General features: G+C 33.7%; 1 protein-coding gene across 2 annotated transcripts in view; it reads right to left on the reverse strand.

Annotated features, from left to right (window-relative positions):
* LOC144966361 (zinc finger RNA-binding protein-like) overlaps positions 1-16,992 on the reverse strand; it is a 35,633-nt gene continuing 18,641 nt past the window's right edge. For both annotated transcript variants that reach the window (XM_078902699.1, XM_078902700.1), the window contains 15 exons: positions 16,570-16,709; positions 15,856-15,980; positions 15,307-15,442; positions 14,826-14,900; positions 14,077-14,150; positions 12,664-12,729; positions 12,112-12,295; positions 9,786-9,927; positions 8,732-8,823; positions 7,319-7,414; positions 5,481-5,592; positions 3,279-3,376; positions 2,511-2,643; positions 1,185-2,125; positions 1-648 (listed from right to left, as the gene is read on the reverse strand). In XM_078902699.1, coding sequence (XP_078758825.1) covers positions 2,070-2,125; positions 2,511-2,643; positions 3,279-3,376; positions 5,481-5,592; positions 7,319-7,414; positions 8,732-8,823; positions 9,786-9,927; positions 12,112-12,295; positions 12,664-12,729; positions 14,077-14,150; positions 14,826-14,900; positions 15,307-15,442; positions 15,856-15,980; positions 16,570-16,709 — 1,529 coding nt within the window. In that variant the 3' untranslated portion in view covers positions 1-648; positions 1,185-2,069. The remainder of the gene's footprint in view (positions 649-1,184; positions 2,126-2,510; positions 2,644-3,278; positions 3,377-5,480; positions 5,593-7,318; positions 7,415-8,731; positions 8,824-9,785; positions 9,928-12,111; positions 12,296-12,663; positions 12,730-14,076; positions 14,151-14,825; positions 14,901-15,306; positions 15,443-15,855; positions 15,981-16,569; positions 16,710-16,992) is intronic.

Genomic DNA, 16,992 nt, shown 5'->3' on the forward strand with positions numbered 1-16,992 from the left:
TTGGGTTAAGAATACAAATGCTTTATTTAACAAAAAGAATTGGTAAAATGACCTGTGTAGTGATAAGCTTGGCTAAAAAATTAAATCTCTTACATAAAAAAAAAAATTTAATGGAGATCTGCAAAACATCAAGTTGCGAGCAGGATTACATAAGTTCTAATAAATTTAATCTCACTACAATTTAAAATACACGTTTTTCAAACAAACACCATGAAAATAAAAATTCCACAGGCTCAGATTTGTCTCAATTTAAATGCAAAATTTTGACAATCTTATGGAATGAAAATTCAAACCTCAAAATTATCCAAACAAAATATGAAATGGAAGTGAGTTTAAGAAAAAGAAACCCAAAAAGTCCCAAGCCAAGATAAATGTACCCAACAGCATACCAATGCTACATATTTTTTATCCAATAGGAAGAATATTAGGTAGGATTGGTGGAGCATGAGAGGTTATCGGCAAAAAGACACATGACAATGCATTTTGAGGTAAAACAGTAAGCAATTAATAAAAGCAATTGAAACTTACACACACACAAACTTACGGGGAAATCAGCTCTTACGAGCCACGAATTTACATCAGAGAAGTAGGGGGGGAAAAAATCAGAGAAAAGAATAAAAAAGCACAATACAACACAGCATGTATTTCCTTTGAGATTATTGATTTTGTTTGTTTTTAAGGGTTTTACGGCGCTTGCAACACATTTAGGTTATATCAGCGCCAGTAAAAAGGAAGAAAATAGGATAGTAAAAAGTTCTAGAATTACAATTAAAGCACCCAAGAGAAAGGAAGACAAAGGGGAACTGGGAACAAATAGGGATCAGATGCAGATTCCAAGAGCAAACCATCAATGTACTTAGTTTGAGATCACCTATAAGTCTCATCCGGACACAAGCACAAAATCCAACAAAGAGGAATACACTCAAATGCTTACATTATACATTAAAAATAACAAACATAATACATAACAGAGAGATGATTTACAAGGAAAAAAATATCATCTCCCAAAACAATAACTATGCATTTGACTGTTTCCCTCTCAGCTAGGACTCAGGCCAGGGCCAGGACAAAACCAAGTAATCTCATTCCAAGACAAAGACAGAAAGCAAATTGGAAAACAGACATAGGGGTATAGAAGACACAGTATGTACCTCCCTGCCCACTATGGAGGTAGGGAACCCCACCCAGCTTTGAGATTATTGATTAATTGGTTTACTCAGTAACAGCCAAAAACTTTTAAGCCTCATATCAAAACAAGGAAGAGCCTTATTTTATTGCTTTCTGAGAAAAACCACTGCAACAAAGCCTGCTTCTTCCACCACAAAATCATGTGATAGTATGCCACGAACACTAGAAGAAAGCGAACATTTTATTTCATTGAATTTATTGAGTACATCTCACTTTTTTGTTTTGGTAACCATCATATTCTCTGACGTATTTTACAATGGATCAAGTAGAATTTCGAAGTTTTTCTAAAATCCATTTAAAAAAAGAAGCCAGTAGGTTAAGGCCCAGTTTCATCTGTTAACTCCTTTTCATTTTAAGATATGACATGTCCCCTAAATTTAATTTATAATCAAATTAAGACAATGAACTGTGACGAAGTGTTATATACAAAGTGTTACTCATAGATTAATACATAGAGAAGTAATGTCATTCTAAGGAGGACACAAGGTCGTTTGAGGGGTGCAGAGCCATTTAGCGACCATGACAACAATATAAACAAAATTTCATATGAAATAGTGAACATGCCTATTACTACAAGGCCCGAGAAGAAAATAATATTCATACCTTAAAAAAAAAATTTATAAGTCATAAAAACAACAATAATTACATATTTTACAGATTCAAGACATATTCAAAATCATAGTGATCATTACAAATTAGATGAAATAATGTTAAACAAATAAATATTAACATCAGCGACTTCCAACAATGATGCAATACAGTGTCTTTCTTTCCTTTTCTATTGTTTAAGAAAGAGGGGGAAAAACACTTAACAAAACAAAATATATATTATCAATTTTATTAAAAAACATATGTGAAGATTTGCTAAATCAAGTCGTAGTCTACGTTGAGGTAGAGGTAGCATTATCAGATTCCTTGCGGTCTTTCTTCTCACCTCCTGGTTTCAATGAAATGAAGATAAAACTTTTTGTATTAACTTGAGAAGTAGCATTCTTTAGGATTATTCTAACTCTCAATAATATAACACCTTTACAAAAGATATCCAATGTATTTCCCTTTAAACAAAAGAAATCAATAAGTTTTATAATAAAAATTAATGAATAAAAAAAAATAATAATAGAAATAAAAAATATGATAAAAATAAATTAATATTTAAATAGATAGGTAATGAAAACTATTGATGGGTTCTTAATTCCAAGCTATACTGTTGTTTTTTGTTTTTAATTTCTCATTTGCTCTCAATGTCCCTGACATCAAATTAAGTGTTTTAAAAAAAATTGATTCAAATGAAGAATGATGTAAAGAGAGAATGGAAGGCTTACCCTCTTCCTCAGTGCTGTTGGTGTGCCTTCTCTTCCTGTTGTTAAATATCTTCTGGAGAAATTTCGGCATAGGCAGCAAATCCATACCAAGGACTTTGTGAGTTTGATGGAAAGCTATAAGTCTCAAGGCATGCTGAGGATGAAGAAAAAAAATTGTTCCAAGTTCATGTAACATAATCAATTATTGTCTATCAGTTTTAACTATTTGCAGCGAACTTCAATAGAAGAAAATGTGTAAGATTGCTTTTAAGAATAAATTTTGGAGAGAAAGTGTACAATGTGAAAATGGAACCCTTCAGTCAACTCGTTCCCTTCCATTGGGTAATTTTGGAGATAATTAATTCTTGTAATAAGTTTGTATGGGTGACAACTGTCCACAAGCTTAACGAAAACTTGAAAATAAAATTACTGAGCAGTGCAAACCATAAAACCGATCAAACAATAATTGTTAAAATATCTATTGTAGGAAGCTTGGAGAATACCAAAAAATCTAATGAGAGACAAAATACAAACAGCTTTTTACATTCAATGTTAAGATTTGACTCTCATAATTTTTTTTTTTAAAGTACACTGATAGAAAAAGCATACAATCTTACAAATGAAAAAGAAACAACTTACAAATCCCTTTATTCTTTTTTTGGCTTACAGCTGAGAAGGTAGCCTTGCTATTTGTTTTAAAGGCATAAAATACCCAAGAGGGTTAGTTACAAATTAAGTGGATGATTAACAAAAAAATAATTCCATTCAACTTGGGCTTGATCAATTTACCTGAGCAAGAGCAGTGATATCTTCCCTTTGTTGATTTGTAAGCGTGGCTGTTACATCATAAGCTTCTTTCTCACAAGGATCATACAAACCAGGGCCACCTTGGAAAGAACAAACACATAAAAGAATGATTATTAAAACATAGCGGCCAACTTTTCAAAGAGCTAAATAGGGACACCCTTACGTACAATACCGTCATGACCCAAAACTCCAGTATGTTTGGACTATTATATAATATAATATAGATTTAGAGCTTTTTTCTGCTCCTTTTTTCTAATTTTCTAGTCAAAAAAGCATAATCCTGGGACATCCAAGCATCTTTTCCATACATATAACAGTTCAATGTTCTGTTTTAGAAAATTTCTCCTAATTGCCAAATCGGAACATCCCCTATTTTATCAGGACAATTGGCAGCTATGTAGCAGTCAAAGAGAGAATCGGAAACCAGGCAAATTGGGGGAAAATCCCAGGAACAGAAATTTCTCTATCAGAGCTACCAACACCATCTGATGAGAATGTGTACAATGGGACCTCAAAATGGGGGAGATTTCATAAAAATGGGTACAATCCTGAAATCGACGGAAACTAACCATTGTGAAAGTAAGAGGAAGGTATACTTTCATAAAGTCACACAGCACAAGCTCAATTGCAGCAACAATGATGTTCCCAAGATTATAATCCAATCCTTTCAGAATTCTACCTCCCAGCATGAAGATCATAATTGGGCAAAAAATATATGAATACCCACTTGGTCACCAAGGTGTCTCAATAGGCTAGTAATAATATGAATAACAGAGTAACACAACATCCATACACTGAAAATGGGTACAATCTTGGGGGAAATGCGTACAAGCGTACAATCGCTGAAAATGCGTACAATTCCGCAATTTTTGCGGTAGGTTGGCAGCTTTGCTCTATTTAATTTACCCCTGGGAAAAGGTCCCCAGCTAATCAGGCTGAATTTGCCAGAACCTGGCATTCATTGTGACGATTTAATCTCACCTTTTCCTAATTCTCCACCTTAAAATATTATTATCTCTGTATGATTTATTGGATAATGTAAAAAAAAAAAGAGAGAGAGAGAGAGAGAGGGAGAGAGAGAGAGGGAGGGAGAGAGAGAGAGAGAGAGAGAGAGAGAGAGAGAGAGAGAGAGAGAGAGAGAGAGAGAGAGAGAGAGAGAGAGAGAGAGAGAGAGAGAGACAGAGAGAGATTTGTTTGTTTGTTTGTTGCTTTAGGTCTCTTCCAACACAATTGAGGTTATATGAGAGAACGCTGAAACAAAAAAACAAGCAATCTAACAAAAATAGTACAAATGTAAATCAAAATCATAACCTAAAGATATCATAAGCTAAATTATAGAGAGAGAGAGAGAGAGAGAGAGAGAGAGAGAGAGAGAGAGAGAGAGAGAGAGAGAGAGAGAGAGAGAGAGAGAGAGAGAGAGAGAGAGAGAGAGAGAGAGAGAGAGACAGACAGAGAGAAAGGGAGAGACAGAAAGAGAGGAGAGAGGTACAGGGGGAGTGGGAGGGAAGACTTCTTTACTAGAATAGTTTATGAATTGATCTTATAAATTCTATATTTTTTAAAAAGAAAGAAAGAAAGAGAGAATAAAAAGGCAACAGGCAGCTACAACAGACAAAAAAAATCTCGACCCATTTGTCCCTACCCTTCCCCTTCAACCATCAACTAATCAAAGATCACCACTGGGCTGTGTCAAGTGTGACATCTGGAGCCATTATGTCTGGCCCGACGTCATAAAAACGGACCGTCACCAAATTGAACGAAACTGAGCACAGGTGTCAAAATATGACATAAGACATAATGGTGAATTTGAGGAAAATGTTTGACACGGCAAATTCAGCGGAAGATTTCTGAGAAATTCCCCAAATCCCGGAATTCCGCGGAAGATTATCATAACTGTTTTATAGTCAATTGAACACTTAGTGTTAATGTTTTTAACAATTAAAATAATATCCCTTTATTTTCTAAATTCCAGGCTGCTTGCTCTTTGGGGACAACTTTATTTCCAATTAGGCAGCTGTCACAGCAGCAACCGATTTTTAAAATTAAGGCAGTGATAAGGGTTTACTGTACGAATGGGAAATTGTTTTGATAGATAATAAGGGAGATGGTATCTTTCAACTTCCTTACATTGTGACACTATCAAAGGGTGAAAAAATCATTGACAAATACACACAAGTTTATTACCTGGAAGCAAAATTCCAGAGGCAATACATTCAAAGGCTCTGCGTAGAGCTTCTCCAGGAGTCAAAGCAGTTCCACCAGTGCTTACGCACTTCTCTACCAATAATTCCATGGCCTAGAAAAAATAATATACAAATATTATATGAACTCCAATAATAGCTTATAACTAACCAAGTATTTTCAATAGTTTAATGTAGAAGACATAGTGCAATGTTCAGTAGTACTCTTACATAGGACACTATTATGATAATTGCATAAATCAAAGGAATCCCAAAAACTCCCAACAACCAATTGGTTGACCAATGAACTCACAAGTAAAAGGACCACTTTCAGGTTGAGAAAAAGTATCTTTCTCTACCACCCCAGCAGTTACTGAGTATCGGGTCTGAGTACTTTGCAATAGACTAGTGTTAAATATAGAGAAAATGAAAGTTAAAAATTAGGGAGGAAGTACTGTTACAAGATAAAAATCTGAAAAGATGTATATGAAACTAGGCCAGCAAAGAAGATACATGTGTTCCTGTAATTTCCCATGATGTCTGGACAGCAGTAAGTGTCCTATCTCTTAAAAGATCTAAACAATTCCACAACTTTGACAAGAACTAGTCACTGGTGGCCATGGCACCTTAGAATTTTCAACAAAAGAAATATTTGCTAACCACTTTAAATTTAATATTACTCACAGTACTGCGATATGTATCCGTCTTGCCACGTCACATATTCAAACATACCTACAGCACTCAGTCATAATATTTTGGTCATTCGAGTCATTTTGAAATTTTGACAACGGCATTAAAATTTTATAACAAATGATTACAGGAACAAATTTTATTGTTTTACATGAGCTGGCATTTTTAACAAGTGCAAAAAAAGAATAAATAAATCACACAGCTCTCAATGTATTCTGTTAAAGTGAGTTTAGGATATTTCATACAGTGCACATGAAGGGTTTGTTTGCTTTTAAAAATAGAGAAACTAAAAGTTTGTTTTCAAGGGTTTTACGGTGCTTGCAATACATGTAAGTCATATCAGCACCAGTAAAAAGGAAGAAAATGGGAAAGTAAAAAGTTCTAGAATTACAATTAAAGCACCCAAGAAAAAGTAAGACAAAGGGGAATTGGTTCAAATAGGAAACAGATGTAGATTCCAAGAGCACACTATCAAAGTACTTAGTTTGAGATCACCTAAAAGTCTCATCCAGACACAAGCCCAGGTCCCTACTAAGAGGAATACACTCAAATGTTTACAAATCATATATAATATGAATACAAAACATAACACAGTGCATAACAGAGAGATGATTTACAAGGAAAAAATATCTCCCAAAACTATACAGTCGAATGTTTCCCTCCCAGCCAAGGACTCTGACCAGGATCCGGACTAAACTTAGTTATCTCATTCCAAGACAAAGACAGAAAGCAATTGGAAAACAGATAGAGGGGGATAGAAGACAAAGCGAGTACCTCCCTGCCCACTATGGGAGGTCGGGAACCCCATCCACGCACATGAAGGGAATAAGAAGAATGCAATATTCGTAGTTCATTTACCTTGTTACCAATAAGAAAATTATAATATTGCCTATGTGTTTTCACGTCACGCCAATTATTCAAAACCTGTGCATTAGAAATGGCAATGAAAATGGGTCTGGCACTGCTTCATACACATCTTTTCAAATTTTTATCTGACAAATAGCAAGTAATTGTTATTATATTTTATTTAATGCTACAGATTAAGGGCTCCATGGCTTTAAATGACTACTTAATGCATAAAACAAAACTAATACAACCAAAAAAAAAAAACCATTGATAATGTCCTAATCTGAAGAGTAAGAAAATAATTACCCATTCACTCAATGGAGCCCAGGCAGGAACTCGTTGACGCAAATCTCGCAAAATACGGATAATAATCACACAAGATGGTAATCCATTGGCCCTAGCCTGAATCAAGGAAAGAAAGATATGAAACGCAAAATTAACAACATGTTGTGATTGGGATTCATTAATATTCATTAAGAAATAAAATATGGAAACTAATTACCTTAGAATTATCTAATATGCACTGTCTGCAAAAAAAAAAGGTGTGACACTTCACTGTTGGAATTCTAACACCCGACTTTCCAGCCTCATGTATATTGATACATATCATACCAGCCCTCATGCCCATCACAATATTCAACAGTTAACCAGTGTCAAGGTGGGCAGTTCATTTCATATCAGCAAGATCATGTTTGCAGCATGAACATATGTTGTATTAATAATGCATTGAAACACTCAATTGCACATAGTCAAGATTTGTCTTAACTTTCAACGACTTCAGTTGTCCCACTCATGACAATAGTTAACAAAAAGACACAATCAAACGCAACATCTAAAAATCATTAGATTTGACAGAATTACATACAGTGGAACCTCTCTATTTGGGACAGATCCCTAGGAAATATGTGACTTAATAAATCTAAAGAAATAATTCAGTTTTTAATCCTGACTTAATAAATCCCCTCACTTTTTCGCTCTTTTTTGTCATGCTCCCAATTTTTAAAAAAATCCAGTAAAATAATCTAATTTAACACAGATTATGGTGTATCATGAGTATATCCAACTGAAATAGGAAGTTATGGTGTAATTTAAAGAGAAAAGGGTGTCCACACCAATTTATTGTCTACACTTTCAAAACATTAGAAATTTTGCCTGATGAAACTTAACATTATTTGTCAATCATGAAACAAACAAGACAATTGATTAATGATTATATTCAGTTAAGTGACAAACATTAACGATTTGAACAAAAACAGAGAAGGCTATCTCAGATGCTTTACAATCCTTCAAGCCTGGTATATCTACTCAGCGATTTAACAGCTGGGTAATATTCAGGTCTGATGGATACAATTATATATTGTGATAGATTTGTGCAATGTCCATACTTATCCAGACTATGAAAAAAGAAAGAAAAAAGAGTTTTAAAAAAAACAACAAACATGCAGCTCTTTAACTCTTTACCAACTGACTGCAATTCTTCAGGATCACTTCATTCCCAATTCGAGAGGTTCTACAGTAATACTAATACAATTGGGGCAATGATTTGTATATGAATTATCTCACTTACTATTTTCATAGAAACATTGTAAGGAAACAGGCACTGGGAACTGTATTTAAATAATTATCTAATCGAACTAATTCAGTTCCCCACCCAATTTCCTTTTTTCTTTTTTTTGGGAAATTTCATAAGGCTGCAAAGTATAAAGAAAAGTGCCAAACCTGGAACCACTTAGCGTGTCGAAGAGCGGCTAGAGCATCAAGGCATTTCTGCCTGTCGAGGACATCTGGGGGATCTTTGACGCTAACAGTCTCTAAAGAAAGGCAAAGTACTTGTGTCACTGGACTGACAGGATGGGTGTTTGACCATATATACACACGTTAACATGTGTGGGTTTGAGAGCACAATCAATCCTTTGGCAAAAAAAAAATTTAGCTAATTTCCACTAAATTTTATAGCACACCTCTCCTCAACCACTACAACCCCCCCCCCCCCCCCTCCCCCCCTCAAAAAAAAAATCAAACAAAAAACAAAAAACAAAAACACATCTAAAACAACATCTTTTGTCATTAATAACATGGATGAAAACTGGACAAAACTAAGTAGTATTTGAATTTAAAACTATTCCTTTTTAGATAGTCAAGATAAACAAAAACCAGATTAGTAATGGATCTTGTGCTCCCAAAGCCAACCTGTGGTCAAAAATCCTTCTGTACTCCATTTTTTAAAAATTCACATCTGTGGGTACTAAATAATTTTGTGTATAATATATATCAACAGCATCAAATGAAAATATATAACGTGTCGAGAAGAAGCAGACAAGCTTTAAATGAAAAAGTAGGAATACACAGAGTAGAAGAATTCACAGAGTAGAATGATCATGTCCTAAAATTAACTTATACGAATGTGTATATTAACATTGTGAGTTTATCCAACACGGTCACAAATAGGCTAGCATGTTAATAATCCTTACATTGTTTAAATTCCTAACTCAATCACATAATGGATGATAAAAAGTAAAGTTCTAACATAGCTTTTATTGGAAATATTTTAACAATCTAAAAACATGACCAGTCTACTGTACTTCTCCAAGCTAAAGATAAGAGATTTTCCAGCCTTAATTCTTCTGCTTTTTATACCTCAATGAATCCAAACTCAAAAATATGTAGCATAAGGAAAGGGATCACCTTGAAATGAAATGGAATTAAAATTGCTTGTTATGATTATTCATATGAAGTACATGTGAATCAAAGCTTGTAATTGTAAAGAAATTACCTCCTTCAGAAAGATTGGCTTCTCTCATGACTGGAGAGGTGAGTGTGATGGTGCAGTTTGTGACTGGTTCTGATTTACTGCTCACAATTATTGCTGCCTCCTCTACACAGCGACGAACCTCATATTCCTCTTTTGTAGCATTCTGGGTGGAAAAACAAATTGGTTGAATTTAGGATACTTAATTCTCATCGGGGAAAAACCAACGCACATTCACACCTTTGTGGATAAAAGAGCGTAAATCAAAAGGAAAGATTTTGGACAGAAAATATTGTAAATTTTATAATCAGTGATGATAATGGCAATTTGTCAAAAAGGAGGAAAGAGTATCGGTCCATCAGTCTAACTCAAATGAAAATGGTTACTTAATAATATGTAATGTATTACTATGTACTATTAGTGTGCGTTCATTCTCATCATTAGAGATATAACTTACTTTTTGTAAACGTTTAATGAATTGCCCTTTACTTTATTGAATGTAAGCTTCAATTTAATTATAAAAACAGATCAAATGAACGTTTCGGGTTTCCCCTTTATCAACAAAACAGGATGAATGAAACACCACAGATGGGTGAGATGATGTGGTAGTGGCATAGTTAAGATGAATAAACAAAACATTGGTTGGCAAAAATATTAACATTTTCATCCTGTTTTGTTGATAAAGGGGAAACCCGAAACATTCATTTGATCTGTTTTTTATTTATTTCTTCGAGCTTCGAGCAGCAACATTTACCTTTACTTTAAACAATTTTAATGGCCTACAATATCCAATTCTTCCATTTCTTTGTATTTATTAAATATCTATTTTTATCATGCCAAATAACATTACCAGCTTACGAGTATGTGTTAATGCACAATGAAAAAATAATGAGTTTAATAAATACAAAGAAATGAAAGAATACATTTATTCCACACCTCCAAGTAAAATTCTAAGATATTTCGTGACCAATTGTATGGTAGCAGTACTTCCAATCACCATAATTTGTGTTTTTCTCCATCAGCTTGAATGACAATTAGAACCAAAAAAAAAAAAACGTTGGATTTGTATTCATGTGCATCAAAGATTGCTTTTAATTGGCAATCAGCTGTCTTTTACACTTTATTTTAAACCAACAAAATAAGCGAAACTATTCTACAATCGTTGAATAAATTTTTAAATCATTAATTAGTAATTACATACTATATAGAGAAAAACCAAACTGAAACTGTACCATGCTCTTGTAAAACCGGTACTTCTGTATAACTGCGGCACTTGGGCGTTGACAAAATCCGAAGAAGAACATCTGGATGCCTTCCATCGCACACAGCTAAGAAGGGTACTGGACATCAAATACCCCAAAAAGATCTCAAATGAATCACTCTATAAGATCACAAAAGAAAGACCAATCTCCCTTGACATTTTACAACAACGATGGCAACTTTTCGGTCACATACTACACAGGGACAAAAACATACCAGCAAACCAAGCCATGTCGGGATACTTCCAAAAACACGGGAACCTTTTCAGAGGAAGACCGATCACAACACTCCCCGTGATCCTAAACAAAAACCTCACAACACTTGGACAAAGCATTAGTCTCATAACGGCAGGGGACCTTGAAAATCTGAGAACCCTAGCAGAGGACCGGCAATATTGGAGACACCTCACACAGGAAATACTGGAAACAGCCAAGGCGACCCGATCTTTCGGTCGAGACGCGAAAGGCATCTAAGTCAAGTAAGTCAAGTCAAGTCATACTATATACTAAGAAATGATAGGGTATTGCAATGGGAGGGTTGGAGTAATATTACTTATACCAACTACATCAAGGGGTTATTTTTGGTAAAACGACCAGAATTTAATTGTTTTACTTTACTTACCAAAGCAGGCTATAATATCTTTGTTACTACAACTTCATGGATAATCTACCTAGTAAACTAAGCTGATCGTCCTTGCTCATTGCAATATTATATGTTTATAATCAGATAAACATAGCATCAAGATAAGGTTGGTTGGGAAAGAAATATGAATGATGAGAAAGAAAGAAAGAAAGAAAGAAGCATATCCTTTCCTTTCTGTTCACTATTGCTCTATCAACTGAAATTTTTCACCAATTTCGATTAAAATTGACAATTCTGAAACAGACAAAATTCTTTTAAAATTTCAAGCTTATCATTCTCCGTCAAATAAAATTAATTTAAGTATGTCCGCTATAATGTTACTCAAATATCTTATGATTATCGCTAATCAAACACCTTATTGAAAGAAATACAAAATATTGGTATTTAAGATTCGAAAATACTTGTATCTACAAATTCAATTCACAAAACTGTACTACAAATAACTTACAGCCAATTGCTTAGGTAGAGAATCAGCAACCCGTTCAAGTATGGTTCGAGTGGGTTTTTCAGAGCAGAGGACAACAAGATTCACATTTAAATCCCCATGAAGAAGTAAACCCTTGGCAAGTACTCCTACACGCATTACTCCCTTCAGCACACGATTTGATGTCCCATCATCTTTTTTCTCAGTTCTGAAATGAGAAAACAAAAAAATCAGTTTCTTCTCACAAATGTTGTAAAATTTATTAACAAAAATGTGTCGCGCAAGACATTAATATTTCTATGAATCATCATTTTGTGCAGGGTCTGCTTCACTGCCAATTTAATAATTAATTAAATGTTTTCATTAATATATACATGTACCATCCATTCCTTACCTAAATTTCTATGGCTTAACATATCCAAAGGTGTTATTATTGTTATATACATGTTAACAAATATGCACAATTAAACTACTAAATTCTAAAATCATTAATTATTATTTATCTGTAAATATCTCTAAGAAAGGTATAAAAGCTGATGTAACGCAATGATAGTTCAACAATAAAGGCTTGCTTACCCATCCTCTTCCATTTTGACATCCTTTTCATCGTCAGTCTTTGAGTCTTCCTTTACAGGAGCATCACTAAGGACAAATCACATTTTTTATTTGTCAACATGCCTATTACAAAGCAACAGGTGACATAAAATAAAACTTTTTAATTTTAAAATATATTTTGCAAGGGCATTTGAAAAGTTCACAGCAATATTAGGAATGTCCTAAGCATACATTATATTATCCCGAATTTATTTATATACTAGGGATCAAATGAAAGTATAAACTTGTTTTATCTACAAAATTGGTATGAAATATTTATATAGTTTATTTAAAAGCTATGTGTGATCATAGTACTATCAATTATCTCTCATTTTGAAAAATTAGGATGTTCATGAAAAAATGGAATAACTTGGGGTTGGAAAATGTGCTGGATGTACCTTGTACCGGTTAGGGATACATTTACTTGGGTAAGTAGAAGGGTAAAAAAATCATCTCTCAAATAAAAAATATGACGTTTCCCTCTCACCAAAAGACTCCAGGAAGGGCCTGGCAAAACTATGGTTAAACATTCCATAACAAAGAGACAAAGCAACAAGGAAAAGACAAATGGCATAGGGAGGGGGAGTAAAAGAGACAACAAGGCTGTGAAGAGCCTAAGCCAAAAGTTGGACAGCCCAAAATAAATGTCAGAATTTTAACATAAAAAACTGCAATAAATTCTTTATCTTTAAATCTGATCCAGTTTTTAACTACGCTTTCGTGAAATGAGTATAATACATTAAAATGAATAAATCATACATAAAGAAATTCTATGACCTCTGGACAGATGGAATCCACAAGCCCCAAAGCATTTTATTTCCTGTCTGATCATTCTAATCCCACTTATGTCTTCAGTGTCTTATTCAATGTCAATGTTATCGACATCAATTGTCTTTGTGAATTAATTTGAAGCTTTCATTTTACTTTTTCATTGATCTTTTTTGTTCCTTTTTCGAAAATCGAGCAGCATCATTTGCTATACGAAAGAGTTGGATATTTAGCCTTTATAAAAGATGAAGCAATTGTAATAACGAAAATTTGTATAATTATTTTTGAACTTTTTTTATTCTTTGCAATAACCTGATCCATTAATTCAATAAAGGTGGCACAAAGACCAATTTAAAAAAAGGTTCATTTGGATGTAATGATTAACAGAAAGTTTCAGAAATCAAAATATATTTATGAAACTTCTGTAACAAAGCTGATACACCTAGGACTGGCATCAACATTGTTGTAAGCTTTGTAAAATCTATTCAAACTAGTATGCAACTACAAAAACAAAACAAAACAAAATTACTTGTTTATAGAAAATACACATGCCACAAAGTTTTTAAACACTCATTTGAAAAAAAAAAATTTCTTTGAAACTACCCTCTTCTAACAGAAAACACTTACCTGTCAGCCAAAAAATCTGACACATGCTTTAATGCTTTTTCACAAGCCGATACAATGTTTTGAACAGACAGCAACTGCAACAATATGGCAATAATATACTCATCAATATCAAATAAAATCAGAATATTTCACAAATAACACCAATATTCAATACGATCACAAGATAAATATAACATTATCAGTGTAACCGTGACGAAACTAAAGGACTAACCCCACAAATTGAATTCTTTTAATAATTTTACTGAAGCCAGCAAGAACAATGTAAGATGTACACAAGTTGATTGCTGCTAATACAAATAAGTAATGAATCTTGCATTTTCCCCCCATCTATATTGATTTAGTTAAGATAGTTAATTAATCACAATGTACCCAACCAAAACCCTAGGCATAGTCGAGCACTTTATCACTCACTTACAAAAAATTGCTTCCCTTGTTGTTTAAACCTTTTTGGATCCAAAATTGAATTTGCACAATTCACCAGATAGCATTTTGACTAATAAAAATTTAAAACGATTTTTTCAGGCCTATCAGCTCTGTTGCGAAAACAAGCATATTATCCACTTAATATCCCACAGTGCTTAACCTGTAATGTATTGCTCTCTTACATATTCAATGATCTAATGAAAAACTTGGATCTGACAATGGCTCAGGTCCAGAAATGAAATAAAAACAAACAACTTGCATGCTCCATAAAGCAAGAATTTGATTGATTTTTAAAGTAATAGAAATAATATTTATTAATAATTTACCTCCTCTTCTGTGGGATACACTGCACGATGTTTTGCCATCACATGTTTATCGTCTGATGATTTTGGTCTTCGCATCTGAAAAAGAAATTGTGTTCAAAAATTGTGAATAAAATTTTCATTAAAACTAGCCTGTATTCATGTCTGGCAAACATTAATCAAAAGAGAGAAAGAAAAAAAAGAAAAAAAAACAAAGCTGAGAAATGAAGCTTTTTCCTTGTTCTATTTTTTCTCCTTGTTTTGTTATATAAGAAAAGAAATTCTAAAGGTCAATGGAGTTTTTTCCCCCTACTATATCAAATAAATTATGCATTGATTTCGCTTTTATGGTTGTTTTTATTTTAAAAGCAATTAAAACGTTTTTCCCTAAAAACAAAATAAAAATTGGAATCCAGAAGTCAAGATAAAACATGTCAAAAATCAATAATCATTCCTGATAGCTTGCAAACCACAAGGAGTAAATTTGAAAAAATAAATTACAAACCATGGGAGGCATAGGGAAAGGACCACGAATCATGGGACCCATTGGACCAAAACGTTGCCAGTCCATGAACTCTGGAGGCATAGGACCACCCATCATTTCCATACGACGATGACCCCAGTAGATCTCATCTTCCATTCTTTGAGAAAGAGAAAAAAAGTATTTTTGTTGATTAAAAATAATGTATCCTGATTGGTTTACAACATTCTGTGAAGGTGTGTCTAACAAATTTAGTGGTGACAGTAGTAGGATCGTTTGGTTACACCTCCATCTGGGAGGACTTACTCTTAGAATCCATTCCTTGCTGTCAGGATTGTCTCATATCCAAAGTTTGTAACAAGATTATGAAATTACTAGTGGCTGTATCCTATACAGAAAAATCAATGATGGAGACTCAGCAAGAGAAGAGGAGGGAAGTGGTTACAGGTTAAAATTGTTAAGAAAGGTGTGTCATTTAGGGCATTGCACAAAGCATTTGAAATGAGGGAACACTACCTATGTGCTTCACAATATAATTTACACTTCAATATTCCATAAAATAGAAAGTTTTACCTCATCTCTTCTCTGATACGATCCTGTTGGTCCTTCCTACGCCAGTAATCCTCTTTCTGTGCTGCTTGATAAGATTTTCCAGCTTTAGATTTAACTTTCACTAAAAGATTAGGATCCACCTTTTTCTGAGGATGCAAGAAGTGTTGAAAAGTATTCTATATAATTTGCAATTTTGAACTTGTATTTTTGATTTTATATTATTGTTGAGAAATGTGACAAAATATAGAAGAGGTGGGTTCCTAATTATGATAACAGCAGAGTAAAACATGACACACTTTGAATGGTTATGCACAGCATACATGTTGATTGCTAGTGTAGTATGAAAATGAGTGATAGTAAAAGCTAGTGTAGACTGGACAGTGGGTGTCGGAGATGAAATGTAATTAATTAATCCCACAGGTAAAGGGTGGGAGTGGGAATGAATCATTATCAAGTGGTCTTTACAGAACACAGAATTTGATTCCCTTGAGAGGGGATAAAACAAAAATGAGAAGAGATATTTAAAAGAGAGATTGGAGAGAAAGAAGCAGAGAGGGAGAAAGAGAAAGAAAAGGAAAGAGGGGGCCCAACAGTATGAATTTGACAGTGTGTAATCTACTGCTCTCTGAACATCTTAACAGGGACATACCTTGTTAGTAATAATAATAATAAATAATTACCAAACACACAACGATAGTAATTGTATCAGTATTCACCTTACAGATTCATCCTTACCTTGTATTGAAGCCTGTGACGCCTACCCTTAAGATGTATTTCTTTGGCATAAGGATCATTAAATTTGCAATCACATAATTTGCAATTAAAGCTGACAACTTTTCCATTGTCAGCCATAATTTCTTCAATGTATTCATGTCCTGGAGAGAAAATAAGGGAAATTGGATTGTACAACACACTTTAACTTTCATAGATGATTGACTGATTACATTACATTATAAAATCAATCAGCAGCATTTGATGTTACAGTACCCGTTTATGGCTGTCCCTCAATCTCATATAATTCCCTTCCCTTGAAAATTTTCAAGCAAGTATGAATCAAATACAGAAATGAGCTATTTTAATTTTGTTCCATACGTTTTAATTGATAAAATACAATGATTCAACACTGTTGTACAACTTTATGATCATTTGGTCAAATCT

This window comes from Berghia stephanieae, chromosome 2 (assembly GCF_034508935.2).
Source record: "Berghia stephanieae isolate SIO BIC M18660-M18661 chromosome 2, UCSD_Bste_1.3, whole genome shotgun sequence".
Taxonomy (NCBI): domain Eukaryota; kingdom Metazoa; phylum Mollusca; class Gastropoda; order Nudibranchia; family Aeolidiidae; genus Berghia; species Berghia stephanieae.